The sequence below is a fragment of the Penaeus chinensis genome, chromosome 18 (assembly GCF_019202785.1).
Source record: "Penaeus chinensis breed Huanghai No. 1 chromosome 18, ASM1920278v2, whole genome shotgun sequence".
Classification (NCBI taxonomy): domain Eukaryota; kingdom Metazoa; phylum Arthropoda; class Malacostraca; order Decapoda; family Penaeidae; genus Penaeus; species Penaeus chinensis.
In genome coordinates, this window is record NC_061836.1 from 14,455,100 (window position 1) to 14,470,099 (window position 15,000).

The following is a 15,000-nucleotide window of genomic DNA, read 5'->3' on the forward strand; positions in this document are numbered from 1 at the left end:
AGCCACCGTGTGACAGGCAGCAGGTGCGGAGTGCCGCGTTGGCGAGAGAAGAGATAAGCAGAATCAGACCCGAATATAAGGTGGAGAGATGCCTCCCTTCGTCTCCGTGTTAGTCTGAAGAAGGAAAGATGGTGAGGGTGGTGGCGCAGGCTATCCTGGCGGCGGCGCTGGTGGGGACCCTTACCCTCGGCCAGCAAACGAAGCTGCAGGCGATCGAGTGTCCATTTCCAGGTTCGGTAAAAGAGGCTGGGAAGGAAGTTGCTGTAGCGTGTGATTAAGACTAAGACTAAAATTAAGACGGTTAGAAAAACATGTCTCTACGAATATCCCTAAAGCACTGGGTCACAGATAATTCATTTTTTTGTTTGTTTCTATAACTAATTGGCTTTTAATGCAATGAATATGAAAAGACCTTTGTTCATGATAGATTAAGATTGAACTTCAGTAAAAAATGCTTTTGGCTTCGCGTTAGCGTTTCTTGCAGGTCAATCTTGTTCTTTCACGATACATAGTTACTGAGAGCAACACATTATTTTATGTAGATGAACTACATATGTGTGCAGTGAATGCATGTATGTATATACACAAGGGGAAATTTATATACAAAGACCTACACTTTCATACTTTAAACGCATGCACAAATCTGTACTTCGTGTAGTATTCACATGTAAGCACTCAATACAAATCACATGTTCATACCCAGAGGGTCAAGACGTCGCTTCAGAAACAAAGTGCGCTGAGTACACAGCTTGTGAGTGGACGGATGGCAGATGCCACATGGTCAGCAATGATGTTGGAGGCTATGTGGTGGACGGTGAAGCTCAGGACACTGGCAGAGGATTCAAGGTTGTTTTTCTTTCTTTTCTCGTAAATCTTTACATAATCCCCCCTTTTTTATTTTATCTGACACAGCTTTTTATTTGATATACAAATTCAGTATCTCATTTTCTCTGTTTTTTGCTCTCTGTCATTTTCTAATCCATGAATTTTTTTCGACAATTTAGGTTAACTTGAAGAAGGCAGATGCCTCCGTAACCATGTTTGGTGGAGACGTGACCGACCTCGTGTTTGAAGTTATCTACCATGAGAACTACCACCTGCAAGTCAAGGTAGGCCGGTGATTCATTTGTTGGCTTAGGCTTATATTTTTACACTAATTTTCCATTGGAGCGCTTTAAATCGCTTTTCTTCATGTGCTGATTGGATTTTTCGCTCTCTTTGAAGGGTTGAAATATGCACTACAGTAGTTGTAAAATCGCATCTAAATTCTGGTAGCGGAGTAGTTAATAAGGAGCTTTAACAACTCAGGAAACCTTTGTTAGTCCTAAGAATGCAGGTTACAAAGACCTCAGACACCCATTCTCTTTTCATATTATTTTATACGTGTGTCTTCATACTCATGTATATTTTCTGTATATAATAACACAATGAGAGCGACTAACCTTTACGGTGTTTCCTCTTCAGATTTATGACCAGGTCAACGCACGGTATGAGGTCCCATTGCCACTAAACCTGCCAGCTGAAGCCGAGACGGAGCCTCTTTACTCCGTCGGCGTCAGCGGCAACGGAGAGCCATTCCACTTTAACGTCAACAGGAACTCGAACGGCAACACCATGTACGTGCATCCGGTATTCTAACACTGATGATTTGCAAACTAGCCTCATAACATGATTTAAGGCTAAGCTATATATATTTTTTTTTTAGGAACCCTAGTTTTTGGTAAATTCGTCTACTCAGCAAGCCTGTTGCATTAGGTGGCAACAAATTCAGAATAGCTAAAGCTCAGCATATGAAATAAGAAGGCATTATGAAAGTTTAGATCTTCAGCATTTGTATCGTGAATTATTCATTAAAATTAAGCAAATCGCCAAGGGTCTGGGGATCACTGGCTGGGCACCGCTCAGCCAACAGCATGACGATCCAGCAGCTCTCCACTCAAACCCTAAATCAACTTTACATCCCATTATTTATTCGGCAAGCGGATCTGATCAGATCTATCGAATAATAAACCCATTTCCCATCACATCCCCAACACTCAGTACATCGCCTCCAATTTCCTACAGTTTCCGATCGGAGGGACCCCTGACGTTTGAGGACCAGTTCATCCAACTCCACACAGAACTCATGTCAACCTACTTGTACGGCTTCGGCGAGAACACCCACACGTCTTTCCGTCAGGTGTTCGAGCCCCGCACGACCTTCCCGATCTTCGCTAGGGACCAGCCTGTTGGGACGGTGAGCGACCACCTTAGCGTATTTTTATCACATCAATTTACTGGGTATTAACTGATCAATTCATATAGCAATGTTTTATTCTTATTGGAGTCGGTAGTTGAGTTCATTCATAATGTATTCGTAGTGTGTGGGAGGTATCCTTGCTTTGAACTGAACCGTTAACACATCACTTTATTAAAAAGGGAGCAAGGAAAACAGAAATAATAAAAAGAAATAAATAAGAAAAACGAAAGTCAGAAGAAAGTAGAAAAAAAAAAGAAAACATGAAATTTTATGTCTAAACACATTAGCATTACGGAGACTCACACCCTAACCCTATCACAGGATCCCATGAACGAGTATGGTCACCACCCTTACTACATGGTAATGGAGGACGGCCTAGGGAATTCTCACTCGGTTCTTCTCCACAACAGCAACGCGATGGGTGAGTGGTTTTGTTGATTAAGTTGATGACAAAGTTTCGGATTTACTTTGTACGAATAATTTGTTGAATTGCTGTTTCAGTAGTTTATGAATGCTTTGTTAATTTATGTGCTATCATTATAATTTTAAAATAATTTCCAAGTATCGCACGCATGGATTCGAAATATTCGAAACTCATATAATTATCATTATTAGCATCATGATGATCATCAATAACAGTTACCACCATTTTCACTAAACTCTTACCATCATCAACACAGTTGTTATCACCATAACAACTAACATCACCTCCGGCTTTTTACCAACCAGTCTATTTCGCCCTTTGACCCCAGAGTACTCCACCTTCCTCCTGGACGACGGGACCCCCACCCTAACCCTGCGCACCATCGGCGGCATCATCGATCTTCACTTCTTTTTGGGACCCGATCCTGAAGATTTGAACCTTCAGTATGCAAATGTATGTGCTTTTATAATATATTAAGCAATACTGTTTTGTTTGTATTGTTTATTTGTTCGATTTTATTTGTGTATTTTTTTGCGTTTAAGATTTCATCACGTTTTTTTTTTCTTTGAAATTGTTGTCTTTTTTTTTTTTTTAGGTGTTAGTTGCGTTTGTGTATCCGTGGAGAAATGTGTGTTATTTATTCAGTTCTTTAATCGCTATTTATTAGCTGTTTTCAACTTCTATGGTTGTTTATGCATCACAGCATCTAAATATTGAACTCTATTTAGCAATGCATATCCTGTCATTCCTTATTCAAATATATATTTATCCATCCACCTGCATCTCTGTTTACTTGAGTATATACCTTCAGATGGTCGGCACGCCCGCTATGCCCACGTACTGGTCGCTGGGTTTCCATCTTTCCCGTTGGGGTTACAACTCGACAGATGGCGTTCGCGCTGCCAGGGAGAGGATGAAGTCTATGGGCATCCCTCAGGTAAGTGAATAAGTAATTTGGCAAGATACCAGTGTTTAATTACCTACCTTTCCTGACGAAGGTTTGAACTCCACATAATGCAATGCGATAAAGGTATCGCACACTATGTGAGTTCCCATACGACAAGATAGAGGTATACACAAGATATCATGATATATAACCTCACTGATAACGATGCATACTTATGCACAGTCTAGGATGTATTGATAATTTACTGCAGTGGTTCCCGGTCTCGCTTCTGCGGCACCCTGGAGAGTCATTGGGTATAATCTAAGGATTTCGCAAGATTCTAAAAAGAAATAAAGCTTATGTGTGCAATAACTTTACTCTCATTCTTCTGGTGAGTTTTACGTTTGTCATTTAAGGCATGTAACCTTTGTTTATTTTGCATTGAACAGAAGTAATTTTGTAGGACAGGTGAAGATGTACTTTGCTGTAATGGTAAGTTTATGTGGGGTGAAGAAATGGTTTCGAAAATGAGCTTAGGGTGCCATCGCTGGAAAGTTTGGGAACCACTATTTTACATTTAAAATATATTTTTATGCTCTATATGACTTACAATATACTTAAAACTACACATTCATAACATAGTGACTTCGTTGCGTACAGGACGTGCAGACGTGTGACATCGACTACATGGACCGTCAGCGTGATTTCACTTATGATCCTGTCAACTGGGGTGACATGCCAGACCTCATAACTGAACTGCACAATGACAACATTAAAGTCACACTAATTCTGGTAAGGTGAAATGTTTTTGTTTTTTTTAACTACGCTTTTATAAAAAAAAAAAAAAAAAACAGGGATTGAGTTATTCTAGTAAATTGCAACGGTCAGCGTTAATAGTTTATTGGTTTGCACGTGCGATTTATATGTAAAATGGACCACATCTATGTGAATGACTCACACTTTGAAATAAGTTGCATTATCACGTAACGTAAAAAACATCACAAGACGATCAAGGGTTTAACTCAAACTAATCGTTACCCCAAGGATCCTGCGTTGGTCATCGACTTCGACAACTACGCCCCGGCAGCGCGAGGCAAGGAATCGGACGTGTTCATCAAGTGGTCCGAGCCGAGTCTCGTCCCAAGCGACCAAGAACCCGGAACAGACGATTACATGGTGGGTTACGTGTGGCCTGATACCAAGACGATTTTCCCAGATTTCCTGAAGCCCGAGACCAAGACCTGGTGGACCAACGAACTCAAGCTTTTCCATGATGTGAGTGGGGCGTTCGAGTCTATGTCTGTCTTGTTTTGCCTGTTTGTCTGGGTATGTGTTACCTCTCTTTCTTTTCTCTTTCTTCTCTCTTCTCCCTTCTCCCACTCTTTTCATTCTCCTCTGTCTTCTCTTGTCTGTCTGCCCCCCCCCCTCCCCTCTATCTCTCTGGGAAGGCGCAACTTGAAGAGGAATTATTTTTGTTGTTTTCTTACACTGATTTTCGTTTGCTGTTGCTGTCTTTCTGCTCGCCTCTTCGCTCGTCGCTTTGTCTGGATTTTCTTCGTATACATTTTTTTCTGTCTGTTAGATTTATTTCTTCCTTCGTTCCTCTCTCTCTCTCTCTCTCTCTCTCTCTCTCTCTCTCTCTCTCTCTCTCTCTCTCTCTCTCTCTCTCTCTCTCTCTCTCTCTCTCTCTCTCTCTCTCTCACCCCCTCCCTCCCTCCCTCCCTCCCTCCCTCCCTCCCTTTCTCTCTCCCTCCCTCTATTTGTCCATCTCCCCGTCTCTCCCCACCTTTTATCCTTCTGTCAATCTGCCTTGCAAAAGCAATAACTAAACCCAAACTACCACCCATGCTCACCCCCCCCCCCCCACATCGTTTTCAGGCTCTGCAATACGACGCCATCTGGATCGACATGAACGAGCCGGCCAACTTCGGCACCAACATGGACAAACCCTGGAACTGGCCGGAAGGAGAGGACCCTTGGAGTCTCAAGTGTCCCGAGAACAAGTGGGACTCGCCCCCCTACCCGACCATGATGATCAGAGTCGGTGACAATCAGAGCAAGAGGATCAGGTGAGTGTTTGTTGTTGCATGTTGTATGTTGAATGAAGAAGTCGAGGTGAAGAATGGATACAAAATAAATAATGGTTAATAGCAAATTGACTGAAGAAATTTAGAATTCAGTGATATAGATAGCCATTCACATCAATTGATCAAATACGCCATGACATGAAAATAACGTTTAGTAACGTTTCAGTGATCACACCATCTGTATGTCCGGCAACCAGACAGATGGCACCAAGACCTACTTGCACTACGATGTCCACTCATTGTATGGCTTAACAGAAACCATCGCCACCTTCAAGTAAGTCTGTGAAGAAAGACTTATATGCCTTACTGAATAAACTATTATAATATTTTAAAGAAGCCATTAGTACTATTATAATATTTCAAAGAGGCCATTAGTACTATTATGATATTTTAAAGAAGCCATTAGTAATATTATAATATTTTAAAGAAATGTGTTCTCTTTTTTCGTATTAAGGTAAATATTCCAATTCACCTTCTTTTGGCAGTGGTCTGACGGAGGTGATCCCAAACAAGCGTCCCGTTGTCTTGTCCCGCTCCACGTTCCCGGGTTCCGGCAAGTACGCTGTCCACTGGCTAGGGGACAATAAGGCAGACTGGAAACAAATGCACATGTCCATCATTGGTAAGGCCATTCATTCAGTTATAGGGCTCTGTTATGATTTAGAATTACTAATATGAAGTAGTTTATTTTTTTAAGTTTGCTGAGACACTAGGAAAAGAGAAAAACGGCATTTACTACCAAAACAAAACACCATTTAATTTCCGTATTAAAATTTCCAACGCTTAACCTCAGGTATGTTCGACTTCAATATGTTTGGCCTGCCCATGGTTGGCGCTGATGTCTGTGGCTTCTTCGACGAACCTGACCTCGAAATGTGTGCCAGATGGATGCAGGTGGGAGCCTTCTATCCCTTCAGGTAGCTATTATTTCTAGTACTTTTTTGTTGATTGCGAATTTTGATATCGAAGAAGGGAAACTTGGGTGATATTCTAAACGTGTACAGCATTAAACTCTGTGTACTGTACCTTAATGTGTTGTCGCCTTCTGCTTGTCAAATCCCACGTAGACTGGATATTGCAACATTTTTCGCCGAGATCTTTAGTGCGATATAAAAAAAAAGCGACAGTTTAGTGATATCCATAAAAAAGCGCAGTTCTGGGTAAAGTCTAAAGTTTAAATGCACTCTTAGCAAAAGACTAAACCATAAATTACACACGAATGATAAACGCGAGAAGTTTAACACTTTCACATTGTTTACGTGTCCAAGAGTATGTGCTGTACGCCAATCAGATCAGACGGTAAGATTTGATACCTACATGTATACATAACATTTGATTGCACATTTGACGCACTCTGCAGATAGGATAGCAAATGAATATACACAAACAACAGCTACCCCTTTCTTCCATTCAGTAAACATAGTCCCAATCACACATAACAGCAGCAATAGACATGTCCAGATCTCGCTCTTTCTCAACTGAATCTTAGTGTAAACCTGAACCTTCCAGCCGCAACCATAACACGATGGGCACAGCCGATCAGGACCCTGGAGTCTGGCCCGAAGTAGGAGAGATTTCGCGTGAAGTCCTCACACTGCGCTACAAGTATCTGCCTTTCCTCTACGCCCTCTTCCACAAAGTGAGTTTCGCCTGATCATTCCGTCATTTTCCGTCTTTTGTTTGTGTTTATATATGTATTTGTTACATCATGTTTGGTTTGGTTGTGTAACATTCATGCAGATTCGGTATTTTTTTTTTTTTTTTTTGGAATTTTAAACGGTTTCACTTTCACATGTTGACTGTCGATCGGTCATTAACGTTGTCAGCAGCTTTAGAGGCCGTCAGCATTACTAGGGGAATCCATCTATCAGCCGAAAGCAATGTATGGCTGACTATTGTTAAATAATTATACATAGATTGGTTATTCACCTATTTTTTTCACTTTAATTAATGGGTAACTTATCGATAATCCTGATGAATGTGATAATGATAACACTAATTATTATCATTATCTATGTTATTCATTAATGCTATCTTTATCATATTAATTATTATTATTATTATTATTATTATTATAATTATTATTATTATTATTATTATATTTATTATTGTTATTATTATTATTATTATTGTTATTGTTATTGTTATTGTTATTGTTATTGTTATTGTTATTGGTATTGGTATTATTATTATTATTATTATTATTATTATTATTATTATTATTATTATTATTATTATTGTTATTATCATTATCAATTATTATTATTATCATCATTATTATTATAATGATAATAATAATAATAACAATAATGATTAGTAGTAGTAGAAGTATCAACATTATCATCATCATCAACATTATCATCATCATCATCATCATCATCATCATCATCATCATCATCATCATCATCATCATCATCATCATCATCATCATCATCATCATCATTATTACCATCAATATCGTCATTATCATTATCATCAATATCGTCCTTATCAGTACTATATGCATGATCATTATTCGCAAAAGTATTATTTTACCATCATCATCCTTACACGTACCTTACCTGCTTTGATCCTCATCCCCTTTCCACACCAGTCACACATGCACGGCAATTCCGTCATCCGACCTCTTCTCAACGAATTCCCTGCTGACATCCCCGCTCGTGATGTGGACGACCAGTTCCTGTGGGGCTCTGGGCTCATGGTGGCTCCAGTGATCACGCAGGGAGCTACCTCTAGGGATGTCTATTTCCCTCAGGTAAAGCCACTGGTATTGGGGGAGGGAGAGGGAGTTGAGATGAAACAGAGAGAGAAGCAGAGAGGCAGTCAGGTAGGCAGGCTTGCAAAGAGAGAGAGAGAGAGAAAGAGAGAGAGAGAGAGAGAGAGAGAGAGAGAGAGAGAGAGAGAGAGAGAGAGAGAGAGAGAGAGAGAGAGAGAGAGAGAGAGGATGAGTAGGAGAGTTTGGAAAATATTTTAGAACAAATAGGTATTTTCTTGACATGTTCATCCCCAAGACCCTTTCTTATATAAAAAACGCTATAACAAATCAGGCGTGGTTAATACTGTCTATCAACAACAAGACCATTTCAGTTCATTCCTATAATCCGTTTGAATTTACATTCATGAGTAACAATGAAATACCACGTCATTGTCTTATAAGCCTTACTTTAGCCACAGTAGGTTATCTAGTTTCATACATTTTTTCTTGTATGAGTAAATGTTAATACAGTATAGATGACCTTTAATTTTTTTCTAACATTAATTCTTTGTTTTCCCTCCTTATATATGATTTTAGTTCTATGTTTTAAATTTCAGGGGCTTTGGTATGATCTTGTTTACGCTAAATTAGTGGCAACAGGACCAACTACCCAGACGGTATCCGCACCCTTGGAGATAATACCCGTGTATGTCCGAGGTGGTTACATCCTTCCTTATCAGGTTCCTGCTCTTAACACCGTGGAAAGGTGAGAAACCAAGCCATCTATCCCATACCAGAGGTCCATTTTAGTTTTAGACGATAGTGTCTTTTGCATATCGGTTCTTTTTTATACCACAGGGAGTAAGAAATAGAGCCAGCTGTCCCATACCAAAAGTTCTCATTAGATACCGACTTTTCCAATAACATTTTCCGTTAGCGTCATGCTCTCCGAACGCTTTTTCTTCCAGTCGCAAGAATCCCTTCGGACTGACGGTCGCCTTGGACGAGCTCATGATCGCCCTGGGAGAGATCTTCTGGGACGACGGTGAAGTGCTGGAACACGTCATGTCCGAGTCTTACATGAGCAAATTGGCTTATTATCAGGTAATCTGGAAGGACAATTGTGCTTTCTGTGTCGTTAGTCGCCATTCTACATCATATAAACTGAGGGTGAACTGGTGACAATTTGTGTCTATTTTTTATTATCACACGTGCAAATTTATGGAGCGAAGTTCTTCATCGTACAAATTGAAAGTGGACTCATGTAACCTAAAGTGCTCTAGAATGTAGAAACTGTTCTTTTCAAACGTCGTATTTATTTCACTCGATCTTTTTTAACATCAGGAAGAATTGACGATGTCGGTAATGCACGGTCAAGACGCCGTGGCTGGCATCAACTTGGAGACGATTGACATCCTCGGCTTCCCCAAGGACGCGCAGAGGATCAGTGTCAACGGCGCTGATATTCCGTCCTCAGGCTGGCGGTATGATGCTGACGCGAGCCTCCTGAGCATCTATATCTCTGTCCCACTGGCCGACGACCTGAATGTCAAGATTTATTATGATAATGGCCTGTAAAAGTGGATGTTTTATTCTAAAAGCTGAATAAATGATTGCCGAGTGTCTACACTAACCGATAGTACAACTGTATACTGCCTACCATCCTGTATTTTCATATTTAGAGACAACGCCTAGATAGACATAACTAAGATCAACTAAACAATGTTAATACCATGATCCCTTTTATAAGACTTCATACTATCAGGCATTTCATGTCGTTCATATCTACTAATGTGTAGCTGAAATCACATGGTAAGTGGAAACGGTGGTTAGTTTAATCTTAATTACTCCTAATTTAACTGAAATATACAGGAAATAGTAATACGTAGGAGTCTTTTGTATAATTAAAAGAAAAAAAAATACAGTCTGTAAAAGAGGCATATAGCAGGCATATAACCTGTACAGTTGAACTAAAAATATTGTAGTGCCAAACATCCTTCTGTGAGGAAAATAAACCGTACGGTTGTCATTATTTTTTTACGTTTATATCATCAGTAGGGTACTAATATAGAGAATAAATAACTGCTGTGGAAGATAAAACACGAACTATAATCCGAGACGCTTTCGTAGACAAGTGAGACAGTAAGAAAAACGTAAAACTAAACATGTATATAAACCTATTGTTTCTCAGAGAGTAAATCTGTTGAAAATCACAAAGAACTTTTCGCGTTCATTCATTATGCAGGAAATGACGTGTTCATAATGTTAGTAATGGGTTCACGTGAAGAGAGCATCATAAAGGAAAGATGAGAAGAAATGTATGTGACGAATTTAGTCCGGTTAGAACATGAACAGAAAAAAATGTATTGAGGTGGAACGAGTATAGGCCTCCTTGAAATATGTCGGCAGTTGGAGTTTGGGTAATGATTGAAAAGTGTGGCGACTGGTTTTTCTACATTTTTCTTCGTCTTCTCTTCTCTTTTGTTTTCTTTCTTATTCTTCTCTACTCTAATGTTCTTTTGTGTTTTGTGCTTTTCTTTTCATCTGCTTCTCTCTCTCTCCTTCCCTCCTACTACATCTCTCTCTCTTTTCCTGCTTTTCTCTCTATCTGTCTGTCTCTTTCTTTCTGTTTAAATATGTGTGTGTGTGTGTGTGTGTGTGTGTGTGTGTGTGTGTGTGTGTGTGTGTGTGTGTGTGTGTGTGTGTGTGTGTGTGTGTGTGTGTGTGTGTGTGTAGTATGTGTGTGTGTGGTATATGTGTGTTTGCGAATCCAGGTAAATATGCAAGTGCTTTATGAGACCACGATTTGAAAGTGTCCGAGGGAGACCGTCAAGATTTTCTTAATTTTGGATATGAGCTCGGCCTTCGGCGAAGTTCCTTTAGAATCTAAAGAAAGACTTAGGTACTCTTACACTTCATAAGGTGTTATTGTAAAGACTGCGTCGTGGAAATTTAATGCATACTAAAAGAGTTCATTAGACTGTGTAATGTGTAAGTGATTCCGTATTTTCATTTACTGCAAGCAAATTATCGCTGTTATGTTTACTTATAGCAACTATTTTCATTAGTCTCATTATTATTTCCATTTCATCTTTCTTAGAATTACAAATATAATTGATCCACTCAAGTATCTTCCAACACTAGTTTCCAAAAACTATTATTATTATTATTTTTTTTTTACATAGAGACGATAAAGCATAAAAAAGTGGATGTTAAGATCTGTAAACCAATTCAATAGTTAACACATACAGTTAGACTGAAAAAAAAGTTGATTCATATAAAACAGAAAAGCGACTGAGACCAAAGCGTTTCTCCTGATTACTCTGGGAAAAGTGAAAACGCTGCCATGTGATTCCATTAGAGTCTAAGCTGGCTAATGAGGAAGGTAGAGGAGGAGAAATTACTCTAGTCTTAAATTACCGAGTGGTTTATGTTATATCGTACTCTGTGGTCTCCAAACGTACCCTTCCATTTTCCTTTATATTTTTTATTGTTGATTCGTATTCTTTTATTTGTGTTTACTTATTACTTCCAGAATTTAACACATTTCTCTGTTCCTTACGCGATCTTCTCCTTTATCATTTACTCTTATTTTCTTCCCCGCTGTCTGCCTACCTATCACCATCCGCCTTTTTTTTGTTAAAGACTTCAACCTTTCGTTTTCTTTCTACATCGCAAAATTGTAGGTTAGACTGCCTTAACCCGCACTCAACTTATACCCGCCACCACCTACTCATCCTCTTCCTCTCTCCCACGTTCCCTCTCTCTCTCTCTCTCTCCCCCCCCTCTCTTCCTCCTCTTTTTATCTCCTCCTTCTTCCTCCTTTTATTCCGCCGTCCCTCCCCACAGCAGGAGGAAGGAGCCGCACCCACCAGCCACCTTAACAAAGGGAGACTCTGTGACGCACCAGAGCCTCCCACGCCGCTCTTCTTCGCTCCTTTGCTCTTTGCTGCTCCTATATTTAACCCTCTTCTGTTTGTTTGTTTTTATTTGCATTGTTGGAGGTTTCCTTTTTCTTGTACGTCACCCGTGTTTGATTTTTGGTTGTTGGTTCGTCGGGAGATGGGAAGGCGCAACTTGAAGAGGAATTATTTTTGTTTTGTTTTCTTTCTCGATGATTTCCGTTTGCTGTTGCTGTCTTTCTGCTCGCCTCTTCGCTCGTCGCATTGTCTGGATTTTCTTCGTATACTTTTTTTTTTTTTCTGTATGTTATATTTCTTTCTTCCTTCGTCTCTCTCTCCTATCCTTCTCTCATTCTCTCTCTCTCTCACTCTAACTCTCTCTCTCTCTCTCTCTCTCTCTCTCTCTCTCTCTCTCTCTCTCTCCCTCTCCCTCTCCCTCTCCCTCTCCCTCTCCCTCTCCCTCTCGCCCTCCCTCCCTCTCTCTCTCTCTCTCTCTCTCTCTCTCTCTCTCTCTTTCTCTCTCTCTCTCTCTCTCTCTCTCTCTCTCCCTCCCTCCCTCCCTACCTCCCTCCCTCCCTCCCTCCCTCCCTCCCTCCCTCTCTCTCTCTCTCCCTCCCCCCTCCCTCCCTTCCTCCCTTCCTCCCTCCCTCCCTCCCTCCCTCCCTCCCTCTCTCCCTCCCTCCCTCCCTCTCTCCCTCCCTCCCTCCCTCCCTCCCTCCCTCCCCCTCTCTCTCTCTCTCTATATATATATATATATTCATATATATATGTATGTATGTATGTATGTATGTATGTATGTATGTATGCATATGTATATAGATAGATAAGTAGACAGATAAATAGGTAGATGAATATGGATAGATAGATAGACAGATGTATATGTAGATAGTTAGATAGATATAAATATAGATATGGATATAGACAGACAGAAATATAGATAGAGAGAGATACTTACATACAGATGTTTATATATGTATATAGATAGACATGTTTAGTGTTATTATTATAAACATTATTATTGCTATTATTTTTATTATCATCATTATTATTATATGGATATAGACACAGATAGATAGATATGGCTATAGACAAATAGAGAGATACATAGATGCATACATAAATATGGCAGCACACACACACATACACAGACACACACACGCGCGCGCCAGTGTGCGTGTGGGTATATATATATATATATATATATATATATATATATATATATATATATATATATATATATGTATATATATGTATATATATACATACATACATACATATATATATATATATATATATATATATATACATATACATATACATATATACACGCACACGCACACTCACACACAACAACTTTCCCACTCTTCATTACTCCTCCCTGTCTTCCCGCCTATCCCCTCTTCTCCCTCTCTCCCTGCAATCTCTCCCTCTGCACCCTTCGAAGTCCACCTCTCCTTTTCCGCTCCTCTCCCTCCTCATAACCATGACGGAGCCCTCGCACACCTGCCTGCGGCCAGGGTCAGTGTCCTCGGCCGCGGCAGGGAAAGGCGGCGTTTTGGCAAGTGAAGGTCTCCATGCGCGAATTAGGCGGTGAATGCGGATTGCCTCTGCTTGTTTGCATTTCTTATTCCTTATTATCATTTCCTTGTGTTTTATGTTTTTTTATTTGTAGTTTGCTTTATATATTTCCCTTCATGTTCATTAGTTTCAGATTTGTTGTGGACGTTTAGACGCTGGAGCGCGATTCGTCTCGGTTTTCGTCGCAATGTGTTTTATAATTGTGCTTGACTGGTGCTTGTTGAAATATTTATGTGCTTCCAAGAAAAGACGTTCAGCCACAACAAAGTGCTTGTTAAGAGATGCTAAATTCGTACTAAATTCTTTCCTCATGTTTACTTCTTTTCTCGTAAGTTCTGTTTTCTCATTAATCTTCTTTCCCTCGTTCTGATCCCTCACAGAAATTAAGCTAAAAATAATACGTCAAAAAGAGGAAAATGCTTCAGATTATCACCCATATTCTGGAGATGAATTCTGGGCAGGAATATTTTTGGCCGTATATGTTACTGAGTTACTCTTTGGTAGAATGACATTGTTATCATTATTAGCTTTACTATTACTGTGGTCTTTATTGTAAACATTATTATGGTCATCCCCGCCATCTAATCATCATCATAATAGCCATCATAATCATCATCAATTATCATTATTATGATCATTATTATTACTGTTGTTGCTGTTGCTGTTATTATTGTTATTTTTTATTATCATTATCATTATTATCATTATTATTATTATTATTTTTATTATAATTATTATTGTCATTTTTTATTATCATCATTATCATCATTATTATTATCATCATTATCATTATTTTTCTTCTCATTATTATCATCATTATTATTACTATTATTATTATTATTATTATTATTATTTTCATTATTATAAAACTTATAATTTTTATTATTATTATTATTATTGTTATTATTATTATTATTATTACTGCTATAATTATTCTCATCATCATAACCGTCATCCCATTATCATTATCCCTAATATTAATGCAATCACCATTATCTGTATTATTATCTTTAACATTTTTTATTATTATCATCTTTGCATTCCAAAGCATTCCAAACAACTATCTTATCTATCTGTTTCATTCTTGTTTATCAGGGGATAATTCTTATTAAGGCGAATGCTAATATCACATTATCTAAGCCCTACTGACTTCTTTTTATGAAATACTGAAGAGCAAAGGCAACATTGA

The 15,000-nt window shown here is 39.0% G+C and overlaps 1 protein-coding gene across 1 annotated transcript; it reads left to right on the plus strand.

Annotated features, from left to right (window-relative positions):
• Window positions 1–89: 89 nt before the first annotated feature.
• Window positions 90–10,360, plus strand: LOC125034749 (sucrase-isomaltase, intestinal-like). The gene is made up of 19 exons (XM_047626691.1): window positions 90–231; window positions 704–846; window positions 1,005–1,109; window positions 1,465–1,616; window positions 2,065–2,236; window positions 2,561–2,660; window positions 2,992–3,116; window positions 3,475–3,600; window positions 4,210–4,341; window positions 4,594–4,824; window positions 5,428–5,618; window positions 5,803–5,910; window positions 6,122–6,258; window positions 6,430–6,553; window positions 7,146–7,275; window positions 8,230–8,391; window positions 8,949–9,097; window positions 9,300–9,435; window positions 9,676–10,360. Exons 1-19 carry the CDS (start codon window positions 129–131, stop codon window positions 9,907–9,909), a joined length of 2,760 nt encoding a protein of 919 aa, XP_047482647.1. The 5' UTR covers window positions 90–128; the 3' UTR covers window positions 9,910–10,360.
• The last annotated feature ends 4,640 nt before the right edge of the window (window positions 10,361–15,000 follow it).

Excerpts from the sequence above, each read along its gene's own strand:
- LOC125034749 (XM_047626691.1), top strand. The coding sequence starts at position 129 with ATGGTGAGGGTGGTGGCGCAGGCTATCCTGGCGGCGGCGCTGGTGGGG. Across the intron at positions 4,342-4,593 it reads TTAAAGTCACACTAATTCTG|GATCCTGCGTTGGTCATCGA; the intron begins GTAAGGTGAAAT and ends CGTTACCCCAAG. Across the intron at positions 6,554-7,145 it reads GGAGCCTTCTATCCCTTCAG|CCGCAACCATAACACGATGG; the intron begins GTAGCTATTATT and ends TGAACCTTCCAG.